The sequence below is a fragment of the Polyodon spathula genome, chromosome 5 (genome assembly GCF_017654505.1).
Source record: "Polyodon spathula isolate WHYD16114869_AA chromosome 5, ASM1765450v1, whole genome shotgun sequence".
Taxonomy (NCBI): Eukaryota; Metazoa; Chordata; class Actinopteri; order Acipenseriformes; family Polyodontidae; genus Polyodon; species Polyodon spathula.
The window spans coordinates 9,016,302-9,031,416 of record NC_054538.1 but is presented as its reverse complement, the minus strand read 5'-3'; the positions used below and the strand labels follow the sequence as shown (position 1 = coordinate 9,031,416).

Below are 15,115 nucleotides of genomic sequence, written 5' to 3'. Positions count from 1 at the left end.
CAGCCTGCGAGGAAGCAAGGACCAGGCCAGCTCACCTAACAAAGCATTGCGTCCATTGTCATCTGGTAGAAACCTGCGGTCCACCACAGACACCAGGAGGTGATCAGGCAGGTTGGGGGATTTCACTCCAACCAATAGAAATCCTAGAGGGACCTCCATTTGCTCATTTGATATAAAAGCCAGGCGGAGGTCCCTCCCTGACTGACAGAATCCTTATGGAGAAAACAAGAAACATTTTACAAAGATGCTACATCTGTACAGTTATCTTTGACACAAACATATTATTTTATTGTTTTTACATATAACATCGCCTTTAATAAAAAAAAATAGTACCATAACTATCGTGTACTAGTGCGTTCTTAAGAATACCACTTTCCAATTTGAGTTAGAGGAAGAATGTTGTTTTTGTATTTATGTTTTATGCAACTATTGCTTTTCTGGGGATACATATGACTTTTGGTGTTTTTATTTTATTGTTATGTGCAATGGCCTTTGAATTAAAATGACATTACAATATTTTACTGTCAGGACTACCACTGCATTTAAGCACCTGTGACTTGCTTTTTTTCAGTTGTGATACAAATGAAAAACAAGAGGAAGGTCACGTGATGTGTGCTTCAGTAAATTCTACCTGGAGCGTGGTGCTTTTATTTGTGACGCATTTAAGATGCATGATCCACAAGATCTGACATTTTATATAACCTTTTAAAAAACAAATGCAGCAGCAATTCCACACAGTATCTATAGCAACCAGCATACCAATCACAGAAAACATTCTCTTAATATTAGTGTTACTTTTCTGAAGTGGTTCAAAATTACTCTGTGTAGGTCAAGGACAGGTCAATGAAAGTAGAGATAACCAAGTACTGTATTGCTTCTGAATGCAAGTATTGAAACAAATTATGAACACAGTCACAGCCCACCGAACAAGAACGAGATGAATGCCACGTCTTTAAAACCAAAACATAGGATTCTGCAAAATCAAACCATTTACAGTATGTATGTTGTATGCTTGCAGCTTACACAAAATTACAGGCCTCTGAATTAATACTCACAGATAAAAGCTTTCAAGAGTCGTTTCATTTATTTACATTACACATTTGCAGTTAGTAGACTCTAAGCATGAATGCCAGTCTTTCTCTATTTGACCAGACAGATTGCATAGGGTGGCACAGTGGTGCTCACCTCCGTAAAGTAGTCCAGTGTTGGTGCTAACCTGTTAATGTAATAATAATAATAATAATAATAATAATAAAGCAACACATACAATCTTAGAGCTCTAGTGAAACACATGCACAGCACCAAGATATAAATGTTACCTACCATCATTGGTACAGGCTCCTTCTGGGGGAGGTTTCATCTGGTATGGAATTGGAGGGCTGCTAGACTCTGATCCGTCATCTTCATCATCGTCTTTGTTTTCTAGTCTGCCTGCTACAACAGCCAGACAAAAACAGTCAACCTGTATTAAAGACCACCTGAATAACCTTTCTAATATGACCACTCTGCCCATATAAAACAAATACTACAGTACCTTCCAGTAACACTATAGTATCATATGATACGCCACATTCTATGTACTGCTATAATCACAGCTTTCAGAAATCATGTCAAAAAACAGTTATTGGATCAATTGTTGCAAAGAAAGTTAAACGCAGTTTGAGTTTTCTAAAAATATTAATTAATGTAAATGGGACTGTTTATAAAGCATTGCAAAATGTACTCTAACTAATTGCCTAGGATTTAGTTCACATGTCACCTGGCATATTGTTTAAGCAATGTCCCAGTGGAGATCACATCTGGAGCCAGGTACAGTACATGCAGTTCAAGTAAAATATTTCTGTGATTTCATAGCTTGGAACTGGAAAAACTTGTCTTTTGAGGCTGGAGTGCACAATATTCTTCAGAAGATGGCAAAATATTGTAGCATATATGGGCATGGATATTACAGGGTTAAAACTATGTTATGCTTTTAAAGAGTGTGTAAATAATGATAGGTTACTTTATATTGCTTTTACTGTGCTATACCATCATAAATAAATACATAAATTGTAGCTAAGCATGGAGTAAAGCATGATACCATGTTACATTATGGTAAAAGCATGGGCAAGTGTGTGAAATTGGTTTTGTCCAAGTAGATGGAGAAGATAAGACAGCTACAAACAGACAATAAAGCAACTCTTACCTTCTAGTGATGTGATCTGCTGTTCAGCTTCCAGATAAAGCTGAGAGAAGACAGGTCTGGGCACTATGTTATTGGAGCGAAGGGAAGCCTCAATGGAATTGTGTAAGACTTCTTCAAAACGTGTTGTCTTCAGCTGCCCAGCATATGAATTTCCCATCTTTTCAAAAGAAGAATGAACCACATTCAGGATTTTTGTAACAAAGCATGTTTAACATATCCCTGCAAAGATGAGTATGAAAGAGCCAAGACCAAACTGAAACAAAAAAAGAATCTCTCTCTCTTTGGGCTCAGTCTTACAGAGGAGGGGTGGAGAGAGAGGGAAAGGAGATCAACACTAAGCAAGCGCAGCACCCTGCTAGTAAATGACAGGAAGTAACAGCACTTAACAGAGAGATGGCAGGATTTGACACCTTTTTATGGATGCCATCAGCAATCTCTCACAAAGTTGGAATTAATTTGCCGTGCCACGCACAGAGCATCCATTTGAAACAGTCGTAAACTGTCTGAAACTCAGTCTGCTTTCCCTTTCGTGTGAGCCAAGCTGAACGTCTATTCAATCACAAATGAGTTGAGGAGCTCAGGACAGCATTCTGCTCTAAGAATCGCTCTGTTTAATTGACAACTTGTTTTTGTTGTTGTTTTTCTGGAAACAATCAACACTAAGGAGAGCCCACAAAACAAGATGTTACTTCCCTTATTCCCTGAACAAATGTGTATATTTGAATATAAAAACAGGGCCATTTTCTGCTTGTTCTAATTTTGTATTTACAGCCGGTGTGGCAGACAATTGTTTTAAATTACTTATAACAGGCAGCACTGTGGCAGGTCTACAGTAGCAACAGTAGCAATATTTGACTTCACTGGTTGTCCATGACACCTGTTTTGAAACCTCCCAATTTTACAATTTCTATTAACAAGTTCAGTAATGTTCTGAATGCAAGAAAAAAATCAGCAAAAGCCAGCCAGCTGTAGTGTCTGGTGAATGTCTTTGTTTTACATGCAACAAAACCTTCTATACCAGGGATATTCATTAAACAAAAAGCTTTGCAGCACGTTCTTTTGATTTACACACACACACACTCACACTCACACTCACACTCACACTCACACACACACACACACACACACACACACACACACACACACACACACACACACACACACACACCCACACACACACACATACACACACACCCACACACACACAATACAGTATAGACGAGTACGGTTGTCTTCAAACCAATTTAGTTGATGAGTTTTTGTTTACAGGTACTTTAAACTAGAAGCTATTTCCTCTTGCAAGTAGCATTTAATTATTCCCAAACAATGCATGTTACAATTTAAAGCTCAAGTTGCCATTGAAAACTTTCAAGCATCAGTCTAGACAGATTAACTTTCATTACTCCAAACACACCCCACCACTAAATAAGCCAGTGACAAAAGTTCACTCAACATAACGCTTATCTGGGACTATAGAAGATGTGCATACCAAAGCAAGGTGGTTCAAAGATTTTGCCAGCTTAAACACAGATTGACTGGCACATGGAATAGCATATCTCTTGTATTTACACACGGTATGGTTTCGAATTTCCATGTTAGTTTGTTCACTACCAGATGGCAGAGCCTTCAGCAACAAGGAAGTTTGCTTAATTAATCAACTAGCCAAAAAATGAATTATATAAAGTAATCCGGCACCTTTGTAAAAGGTTATGTGAACCATGTGAATAAAAGAACACAGACAGGCTACGGAGATTGTCCTGAACCATGTGCAGCCATAAGCCATTGCAATCTGCCTGGTCTGTCAGAAAAATCAGCTACAAACCCCTATTTTCAACACCTCATGCAAGCATCTAAAACCCAATATTCTTGCAGACACAGTAACACATCCCATCTGTCAAGCATGAAACCTTGAATGTAAATTGCACTTTTACCCTGGTCAACCACAGATGTTTAGAGGAGTTTCTCTTTAATGTATGAAAGTAAAAATACATATATCATCTTTCCTTAATAACTTGTAACTAAGTAAAAAAAAAAACACAGTACTCTTCAAAACACTAAACTTTTCTAAATGTATACATTTTCAACATCAGTATAACTAGCTATATATAAAGAAACAGATAAGAAAGTACATACCTTATCAAATACTTACAGCCCTGTAGCATGTACCTTTATGCCTTCCTTGATGCAATTTCAAAGAGACAGGCATTGCTGAAGAGTATTTGCAAACAATTTCAAAGCACTGCAGGCGCAAGTAAATCATTCTCTCACCCTCTTTCTTTATACTGCTCATATCTCTATACAGTTACTGGATGTCTAATGGAGAACCTAACAATCTGTTCTAGAAGCGTTGTTTATTTGAATTACACACAGTGTGCCTCTTTGTAATTGTTTATTCAATACAACAAGAAGTGCCTGACATGTCCAAGCACATGCAATGCTAGGTCAGACTGTTCTCTCTGAGGCACTTTGCAGAAACTGCTAACACATAGCATCATGCAATCACAGCAGCTCTGTTACAAATGTGCAAATGTCACAGAATGACCCTGTATTAAAAAATGTAATCATACCTGAACGACTCATTTAAATATACAGTTGGCTTCAAAATAAATTCAGATATCACCCTGAAATTTGTAATTTGATATTTCTGGAGATGAATTAACTATATGTAAATAGTATTACATAGAAATAGTCATGAATTCTTTGGCAATGCTACTGATACTAACTTTCTACAATGCTAGTGCTTATTAGTTTCATTCCCATGAAAAGTGGACAATGGCTACAGTAAATAACTGACCACATTGACAGTCACCAGGTCAATAATCTGGTAGTTAATAACCTTTGTGTAGGATATTAACACTATTATAAAATACCTTTTAAATGGGTTTTAGGTTATCATTTTTAATGGATCGCTTATGTTGCTGTTTGACTCAGGATTCCAAAGAACACTTTCCTATGGATAATGAACACTCTCCTCACACCAAGTCATAAGATTCTAAATTTGATCTGAAAACACTGCAATTAAGGCCAAAGGGAGAGACAATTACTGTTCATTGTGTTCTCAAATTATGTCTTATGTTCCATTGTTACTGAGATTAAAGCATTATATTTTCTTGCTTAGCGACAAAGTTTGTATTGATTTTTAAATATTTTTGGGGCCTATGTATAATTACAGATCTGAATTTAGGTTGCATTGGATAATTGCATTTTTTTTTTTTTTTTTTTTTTTTTTTTTTTTATGATGCTGCCAAGTTATTCTTTGCTAAGCGATAAAAGCCCCAGAAATTCAGCAGGAATACACACACATTTAGGGTTTCAAGGTCTTGACAATGAGTAAAAGGGACAGTATTTGAGCAAGTAAGCCAGCACTGGTTTTCCAAAAACAAAAAAAAAATTGTTTTTATAAATCACAGGCAATGGATTACCAACTACCATGGAACAAATGAGTAACAACCTAAGTGTTTCCCGTTTCCTGGTAACAACAAATCACAACCTTTTTCAGATTCATTTATATTCTTCACAATAAACACTACTTGTTCACTACTTTTTTTTTTTTTTTTTTTTTTTTTTTTTTTTTTTTTTTTTTAGTGTTCTCTCACCTGGGACTACTGACAGCAATACTGCACCGATTCTGACATTAGAACTCAGAATATATCACAGTGAGACAAATCCTTCTTTTTAAAATAATGTTTTTTTTGTTTTTTTTATTAAATTGTTCCTCTTTCGAATTCACTCTGTTACTATTTCCAAAATATATTTCAACACACTTTAAAGAGATAGCAAACAAAAAATCAATTAAAAATAAAAGCCGAAAAGTCTTCGTTAGATAAGTATTCACCCCCTTTGCTATGACACTGCTAAATAAGCTCAGGTGTAACCAACTGCCTTCAGAATTCACACAATAAGTTAAATGGAGTCCATCTGTATGCAATAACAGTGGATCACATGATTTCAGATTAAATACATCTGTCTTTGTAAGGTCTCGTAGTTGGGTAGTGCATTCAAAGCAAAGATACTACCATGAAGACCAAGGAGCTTTCAAAACAACTGTGGTGGGATAAAGTTGTGGAAAGGCACAGATCAGTGGAGGAGTATAAAAAGATTTTAAAGGCACTGAATATCCCTTGGAGCACAGTCAAGATGATCATTAAGAAGTTGGAAGATATAGAGCACCAACCAGAATCTGCTTAGATCAGGCCATCCTCCCAAACTGAGCAGCCGGGTAAGAAGGGCAGAGAAGCCACCAAGAGGCCAATGACAACTCTGAAAGACCTACAACAATAGCTGTGTCAACAACAGCTGAGGTACTCCACAAATCTGGCCTGTATGGAACAGTGGCAAGAAGGAAGCCATTTCTGAAAAAAGGCCATGTAAAATCCTGCTTGGAATTTGCAAAAAGGCATGTGGGAGACTCTGAAAAGATATATATACAGTGCTCCCTCACTATAGCGCGTGTCTCGGGGGGGACACACACATTATAACGAAGGGCGTTATAAACGGGAGGGAGTGAGGGCGCCGCGGGACACATAACAACACGCATCTAAGTAATATACAAAATAAAATAACTTTCTCTCTATAATGCACATATAGTGAAGCAAAAATGTAACTTTCTGTGAATTAACCATGCATAAAGCACCATGTAATCAACGGTACATTTTTTACAAAAAAAGGCAACAATACCCATTCGTGGATCATTTTAATTAGAGTTTTTTAAACTATGAATAGCTTGGCTTAACCGCAGTTGGGAGTTCAGTTTGAAGCAACTGACAAGCAAACAAAGTGCGAGAAGGAGAGCTGGTCGGGAGAGGGGAAGAGGAATGATCTTGGCCCAGGCTTGGCTGCCGGAGCTGGGCTGAAGCGTTACGTCTCCCGGAAAAAGCTGCAGCTCTTCTTGCAGCAAAAAGGTAAATAAATTAGGAAAGATAACCACGTAATAGGCCTAATGTTTATGTAGTTATAAAACTAATGCTGAATAAGATGTCTTTGTTATGAAGTGCCAGCGCAGCTTTTTTTCAGTTCAGATACTTTATCAAAAGGGAGAGACAGAAAAGGATGTTAGACTGAGAAGTTGTTTACAGTTTGAACAACACTGGTACTGCATTTACTGTAGTAATAGCATGAATCACTAGTGTAGGGAATTGGAGGACATGCTGGAGGAGCAAACATTTAAAATAAAAAAATGAAAAGGTGTTTTTTGGATGTGCACAAAAGGTTTAAATGATTTAAAAACAATTTATTTCAGGAAGTTTTGAACAAAATCCCTCTTTCACCTGCAGAAAGAAAAGTAAACTCAGTTCATGTAACACTCACAGGTTTTATTTCTATAGTCTGACCCCATGTGACCTAAATCAGGAGGTAGTAAAGGAAGCAACAGTATATCATTTGAATCTGTAGAAAACATGCAAATATCCAATATTCACGAGGCAGGAGCCAGGCCTGCATGAAGGGGCTACTAGAATAAAGACTAAGTGCTTGTGGCATCCAACAGAATAGGGGTTTCCCCTTGACTACTCTGAGAACCGCCCTCGCTGAGATGAGGCCGAACCGATCGAGCTTCAAAGCCGGAAAGGGAGGAACTTCCCCCAGGGGGAAACTAAGGAAGGATAGAGGATGAACTAAGGTCTCCCTGGTTTACTGAAATTAATTGATAGAGGTCAGACTCGGCTGACGCTCCAAAGCCACACGGAGAACCTCGCAATCTATGCAGCGAGAACAAAAGTGCTGGAAAAGAGAATAAGAAATAAACACATAAAGAGGGCCAGAGGTCATTACCACCCCCCCCCCCAGCTGTAAGAGCCACCTTCGATAAGCTGAGTCAATGACTAGTGCGAAAGTAGGAAGCAAGCTTTGCTCTCCAATGGGGGAGACTGGCACGGGTGCAAATGAATAGATTTAAGGAGGAGAATGGAAAACGATATGTAGTTAGAAAAGTTTTTGGCTGGGGGTCCTTTCCAGCGGGAACTTTCCTCTCAAAAGATGAGAAGACATTGTCAGCCTCTAAGGTTGGGAAGTTAGCTTTACGTGCCCCCAAAAGAGGACCCCGGCTCCCCGCAACTGTGCCACCAATGCAAAGAAGACAGAAAATTGTTAGTTAGAAATGTTAGTTTATGATTAATTACAATTTCTTTTTAACTAATCTAACTACTCATTTTATCACAAAACATTAAGATAGATTTTTTTCTACCAAAATGGGCCCCAAAGATAGGCTGCAACGACAGTAGCGAATACCTCAAGTAAGGCTGTGGATTTAAGCTCTGGAGGCCAGGCATCTGAGAACCATTGATTAAGAAAAATTCCACCAAAACCGATAGGAGAAGCACCTGTATGAAGTGACAGGTCGTGGGGGCAGAAACAGAGAAACATCGTTCTAGTGCTGTAGGAGAGAGGACCACATCCCAATGTCTTTCCGGGCTTCAGCTGTAATATTAATGTGAGAGTTGAGATTTTTAGCTGTTGTAGAGAGAGCAAGAAGACGAGGAATACATTTCTACCTTGAGGAATGATGCGAATTGGAAAATTTTAAATGTCCCAGGAGTGAATGAATGTTCAATTTAGAAGTGGAATGGAGTTGATCTCAATTGATTGAATGAGAGAGCGAATGAGTTCCAGTTTATCGAGAGGCAGTCGGGCTTCAAATTGGATAATGTCCAAAGTTTTTCCTAGGAACTCAAGAGAGCGAACTGGACTGATGGTTTTCTCCTCTGAGAGGGGGACACCAACTGCTGAAAAGAGAGACTGAGTTCTAAGCTTCAGCTGGAGGTGCTGATGGAGGCGATATAAGGAGAAAGTTGTCCAGTCAGGCAGCAGAAAGGGTATTTGATTAATATTGAGCAGAATCCAGCAGAGGGCTTTGGAGAGGGAATCAAAAATCTTAGAGCTGCTGCGGCATCCAAAAGTTAGTTTAGTTGAAAAGTAAAATTGCCCCTTCCATCAGATACCAAAAAGATGAGAGAGAGAAGGGAGTATAAGCATGACTTTGAAGGCATCGGAAATGTCTGCTTTAGCTAACCAGGAACCCTGTCCAGATATTTTCATGGAATGGATAGCATTGATGTAATGAAGAGAAAACTGATCGGAGGGAATTAGAGAGTTAATACTGCTGATAGAAGAGCCGCAACGGGCAGAGAGGTCAACGATGAGGCACTTGCCTGACAGATTCCTTGTGGCTACTCCAATAGGACTAATGCAAAATTTAGGGAAGGGAGTGCTCTCCATGAATCCATCTGAGATCTCATAATTGATGAGAGAATCGATGACTTCTGGTTCCTTTATAGCAGATTGGAGGTTTTTACAAGCAGTGGAGGAAGAAGGGATAGTAGAGAAACCATTAGTAAGGCCAGAAATTAGATAATTTACAAAAATCGACCAGGGTGATATTGAAGAGCATCTGATAGACCCAGGATGTTGATGGGGGTAGAGGCGATTAGTAATGATGAATTTCATTTAGATGAAAGAGGGCAGATGAAACATGAATGAGCATCACCACAGAAACTGCACATATGTAAAAAAACAGCATCCTTTGGAAATGAAGAATGAGGAATTTAAATTATTGTACAGCTGCCTGCCACTGGAATATCTGAAGGGTCTTCCATGAGGATCTTTGCTTCTTGAAAAAGCAGACAGAGCTAAAGAATGAATAGGAGAAACTGCAGAGACACGATTACTAAAAAAGGAGTGTTGTCAACAGTAGGGGAAGAATAATTTGAGCCTGATGAACAGACTGAAGAGGAGGCTTCATTTGGACACAGTGAGGTAGAATGGGTGGTGGAAGCACAAACTCTGCAAGCGTTAGCACGGAGAACATCGAAGAATCTATTCAAGATAAAAAAAAAAATGGTACTGCCATATCTGACCAAGAATGTTAAATAAATATGAGTCCAGTTCTTGTTGTCGGTGACCATAAACTTTACAAAGGACATCGCAAAAAACAGAAACTGCAAGCACACATTTTTTAAAAGTGAGTTTTTTACACAGCCAAGGATCCCGAGATCTTAGAGTAACAAACATATATCCACAGTCAACTACCCTGTGATCCAGAAAGTATGAGGTTTCAATAAGAATAGAAACCAAATTAATGTCTTAACCTTAAATAATATTGCATCTCAGTTGAGGAGAGAGACAGTGGCGATGAAATACTGAAACTGAGGAGGTTCCTGAACTAGAGGTGGTCACTAGAGTGAAGATTGGAAGATTGGAAAAACAGGCTCGGCTGATATGGAATTGCAGTATGAAACAAACAAAGCAGCCCAATCATTCCCTGCTTCAATTTTGTGAAAAAAAGCTTTCATGAGTTTGTCGATGGGCCAATCCTTGTTAAAAAAAAAGGTTGCACTGGAGAATCATCCTGAGGTTTAATACACTTAGAGCGGTGAGGAGGAATGGGATCTTCTTGAGCTTGGGGTGCAGAGACAGCGGGACCGAGCACAGTTGGATGAGCGGAGTTTGAAGCAACAGGATTGGTGGAGGCTTGATGGAAATCTTCACCAGTATTGTCAGATAGAGGAGAAGCAGGATGAGCGGATTTCTTTGAGTTTTTTCGGTGAATTATTTGTTGAAGGAAGACAGTGAGAAGGAGAGAAAAAATCTTCATCAGAGTCATTTTAAACAGATTGAAAGCAGAGTTTTTTGTTTTAAGATTGGGTCTGCCAGTCTGCATGGTAACTGCAAACTGAAAAGCAAGACGAGAATTAGACAGCTGGCTACAGTTTAAATAGGGTGACTGACATGTATTTTAGCGGGATGACACAAGGGAGGAGCCCCAGCTCCAGCCCCTTGAAATACACAAAGGTTCTACATAAAAGGCACCAGTTATAAGGTTGCTCACATTAATAAGAAGCAAGAAGAACTATGTTTTTCTTAATATTAACCAGTGTTGTGCAAATTTAAAATAATAATAATAATAAAGATAGATTAAAAAAAACAATGTCTGATTTTGTTACTGAGTATTACTGAGCAACTTGCAGCAATACCAGTCAGGCTCTACGCAGAAGTGATGAAGTCAAGGCAACACTCCTATTCCCTGTAACTGTGATACTGTTTTAATGTACACCATCATAAAGATAAACAGCCTGTGTATCCTATAACTATTCTATTATACATGTATCACATTTCTGTAATCTGAGAAGCACAATTACACTAGTGAAATGTAACACACACACACACACACACACACACACACATATTAAAAAAAAAAAAAACTATAATCTAATATTAGCCAGTAATGGAAAAATATGATCCTCAGGCTGTGTTGTTGCAAAACTATGACAGAATTTCAGCAAGACTGATGTGCCGAGTGAACTAGCCAACATTTTAATGATTGCCATTGTCTGTCTGTCCATCCAAGCTCTTATTTTTTTTATTACACTGTAGGTAGACCTTTTGGATTGAATTTCAGTATAATCAGATAGAACTGTTATTTGTATACATTTAACATTTGTAGGTTAATGCAGTCTGACATTACTAGGATCCTGTTTTTCATTTTTACAAACAAAATTCAAAAATAATTCCTAAACGCAGCTCTGCTTTTTCCTTAAATAAAAATTAATAGTACCTGTTTAGCTAAGATTGGGATCTCAGCCTTTTGGCTGGCCTATAATTCATATTTTTCTTATCTCTCTGCCCTTGTCCTAATTTCAGAATGCTGATTTTTCCATGGTACACAAGGGTATTAAGATTAACTGCTGTTAATATTGTAATGACCTCAGTTAACGCTGGCAGCCACATCACACAAAGCAAGGCAATCCACACACAGACAGAGAGCAGGCGCGAACCCGGGACCTCTCGCACTAAAGCATAGCGTCGATACCTCTGTACAAAAGAGCTGCCTCCTTTGCAAGAAGCATATATCGGGCTTATATCTTTGTGTGTGATTACGTCCCCTACCAGATCTGCTGCTGTCTTCCCCCGTTCACACTACACTCTCCCCTGCCAGCCTCAAGTCTGCCCCGGACTTGCTCACCAGGCTGCAGTCCGAAGAGTGTGTGCCGGGGTACCTGCATGCCACTTCTCACACCAATGTAGCGATCTCGGTTAACGCAGACAGGAACGGGGGTTCACCACAATATCAACTGAAAAGATTCCAGTGCACCCTACATTCTCAGCAATAAATAACAACTGTTCATCTGCCCAGCACAAAGCTGTAGTAAAAGCAGCACGACAAGCAGGTGTTGAGGACTTTCATCCTTTCATTTTCTTTGTTCAGGTTCTCTAGTCTATTGTTCTGTGTTTATGATGTAACCTTTAAATTACTGAGATGCTACCTGTGTGCATATCGCTGAGTCAATACTGGTGGTATATACAAGTACATGGATTGAATTAAAATGTGGTTTGTTTTTTTGTTTTTTTTATTCAAAATAAACTAGCTTTGGGGAAAGTAGGGCAATAAATGTTGGTGCTTTTTTGTGATAAAAGTAAAAGAATAAGTTTACATCCATAAAAGTATAGTTGTGGTAGTCAGACAGTCCAATTTGCATACCACAAAGGATTACTTATTTATTTCACTATTAATGCAACGTTATTTTAAAATAAATATATACATTCTTAATGTACAGTTTTAATTACTTGTTTCATTTCAAATATTCAAACCAGAACAGTTTTTGAGATGAAACACTGTTTTTGACTATATGAAGGAAAACCTCACACTGTGACTGCCCCTAAGGTTAAAGAGTTGTAGACTTAAATCAACCCCCTAATTTATTAATTATTGTGTGCTTTCTATCTTAAAATGTAAAACTAGGGTGCACAGTACAATATAATCACTTTCATTTATGACTACAACAGGGGTTAGCTACTCAAGTTTTAAAACATAAATAGTGTCTGTTTTATACAGGACTATGCATAAATACAGTTTCTGAAAGCTTGATAATGCATGTCAATGTTATTTTCACCTACTGCACCACCACCACCACAGCCTCCCTTTGGGACACAAAGGAGTTGGAGCCCTGGGGAAAGCAGAAGAGATAATAAAGAGTAGGCAAACTGTTGAAAAAACAAATGTTATTCATCTGCTGGGCTTTTTGGGTTAATAACCCTGTGCAGCAAACTCTGAATCATGCTTTCCCAGTGCTTTTTTCTCTGCAAGGAAGGCTATTACATAGCAGGAGGCCAAAGGACAAGGCTAGATAACAGCGTTTGGACGTTGCTTTGATGTCCACAGGCATAGCCCCTCGCCTACAACTCAATGGAAACAAAAGAGCTCTCAGTCTGCCAATGAGCCCAGCCATTCTTCTCACCACCTTTTGACATCCTCAGGCCCCTGGATTCTGACCTCTGCACTCTGACACAAAGATCACAGTCACATTGGAAATTCTTTTCAACGTTTAGCCAATGCGCCTGGGATTTTTATTTTTTTTAGAATAGCTTTGTTTGCTAATGTACCAGCTGGGCTTAGTGTGGCCCGAGGTATAGTCTGCACAATTACAATAAATTGCACCCTGTCTCTCTTCAGATGTTGAAGATTTTTTTTTTTATTTTTTTTTTTGCCTTTCTACTATTTCTTTCCAGGACTTAAAACACAAAAATAAACACATATAAATCTTATCAAATTGTATTTTTGTAATCCTTCTTAGCAAAATACCTCATCTAGTGAAAATATAAGCAATAGATCGTTACACATCACTGGTCATTTTGTTGTTTACTGTTTGTACTGTAATAAAAGTACATTTTGGAATGAATGGAGAAACTAGGACTAAAGTTGGTCAAAACTAACCATGTGTGTTTCCTGCTGATAACGAATATGGTTTCTGTAAAGCTCAACTATTTTTTTTTTTTTTTAAGATGGGTTTTTAAAATGGCAGCAATTGTTGGCACATTCTTCAGCAACTCAGAAGTGCATCCACATGTAGCCCTGACCTACAAAGACCCTGTGGCTTGTTTTCTTTCAAGGATAGTGTTGCTGTTTATCCATATATATACAGTGCCTATAGAAAGTCTACACCCCCTTGAACTTTTTTCACATTTTGTTGTGTCAGTGCCTCAGAGTTTCATGCATTTAAATGAAAGGTTTTTTTTCCTACCACCATACTCCACACTGTTAAGGTGTGGAAAAAATGATATATTAAAAATACAAAACTGAAAGACCATAATTAGATAAGTCTCCACCCCCCTGAATTAATACTTGATGCTGTTACTTGGTGGACGCACCTTTGGCAGCAATTACAGCTGTGAATCTGTTCGGATAGGTCTCTACCAACTTTGCATAACTAGATTTGGCAATATTTGACCATTCTTCTTGACAAAACTGTTCAAGTTCTGTCAGGGTCCTTGGGGAGCACTGATTGACAGCAATGTTCAAGTCATGCCACAAATTTTCTATTGGATTTAGGTCGGGGCTCTGACTGGGCCACTCAAAGACATTTACTTTTTTGTTCCTTAGCCACTCCAGTGTAGTTTTGGCTGTGTGCTTTGGGTCATTGTCATGCTGAAAGGTAAACTTCTGTCCCAGTTTCAGCTTTCTTGCAGAGGGCAGCAGGTTTTCCTCAAGGACTCCTCTGTACTTTGCTCCATTCATTTTCCTTTCTATCCTGACAAGTGCCCCATTCCCTGCCAATGACAAACATCCCCATAGCATGATGCTGTCACCACCATGCTTCACAGGGGGGATGGTGTTCTTTGGGTGATGTGCTGTGTTGGGTTTGCGCCAAAAATAACGCTTGGCATTTAGGTCACAAAGTTGCATTTTAGTTTCGTCAGACCACAAAACTTTTTGCTACATGGCTACAGAATCTCCTGAGTGTTTTTGCATACTTCAAACAGGATTCAAGGTGGGCTTTTTTGAGTAATGGCTTCCTTCTTGGCACCCTACCATACAGGCCTGATTTGTGGAGTGCTTGGGATATTGTTGTCACATGCACACTTTGGTCAGTCTTGGCCATAAAAGCCAATAGCTCTTGCAAAGTTGCCATTGGCCTCTTGGTAGCCTCTCTGATCAGACTC

The 15,115-nt window shown here is 38.7% G+C and overlaps 1 protein-coding gene across 3 annotated transcripts in view; it reads right to left on the bottom strand.

Annotated features, from left to right (window-relative positions):
- greb1 (growth regulating estrogen receptor binding 1) overlaps positions 1-15,115 on the bottom strand; it is a 50,978-nt gene that overhangs the window by 27,749 nt on the left and 8,114 nt on the right. The window contains exons 1-4 of one of the 3 annotated variants that reach the window (XM_041249674.1): positions 4,319-4,640; positions 2,186-2,342; positions 1,324-1,434; positions 36-212 (exon numbers count right to left, since the gene is read on the bottom strand). In XM_041249674.1, coding sequence (XP_041105608.1) covers positions 36-212; positions 1,324-1,434; positions 2,186-2,342 — 445 coding nt within the window. In that variant the 5' untranslated portion in view covers positions 4,319-4,640. Of the gene's footprint in view, positions 1-35; positions 213-1,323; positions 1,435-2,185; positions 2,343-4,318; positions 4,641-15,115 lie in introns of those variants that run through there. The other 2 variants (XM_041249672.1, XM_041249673.1) reach the window with 2 other exon arrangements.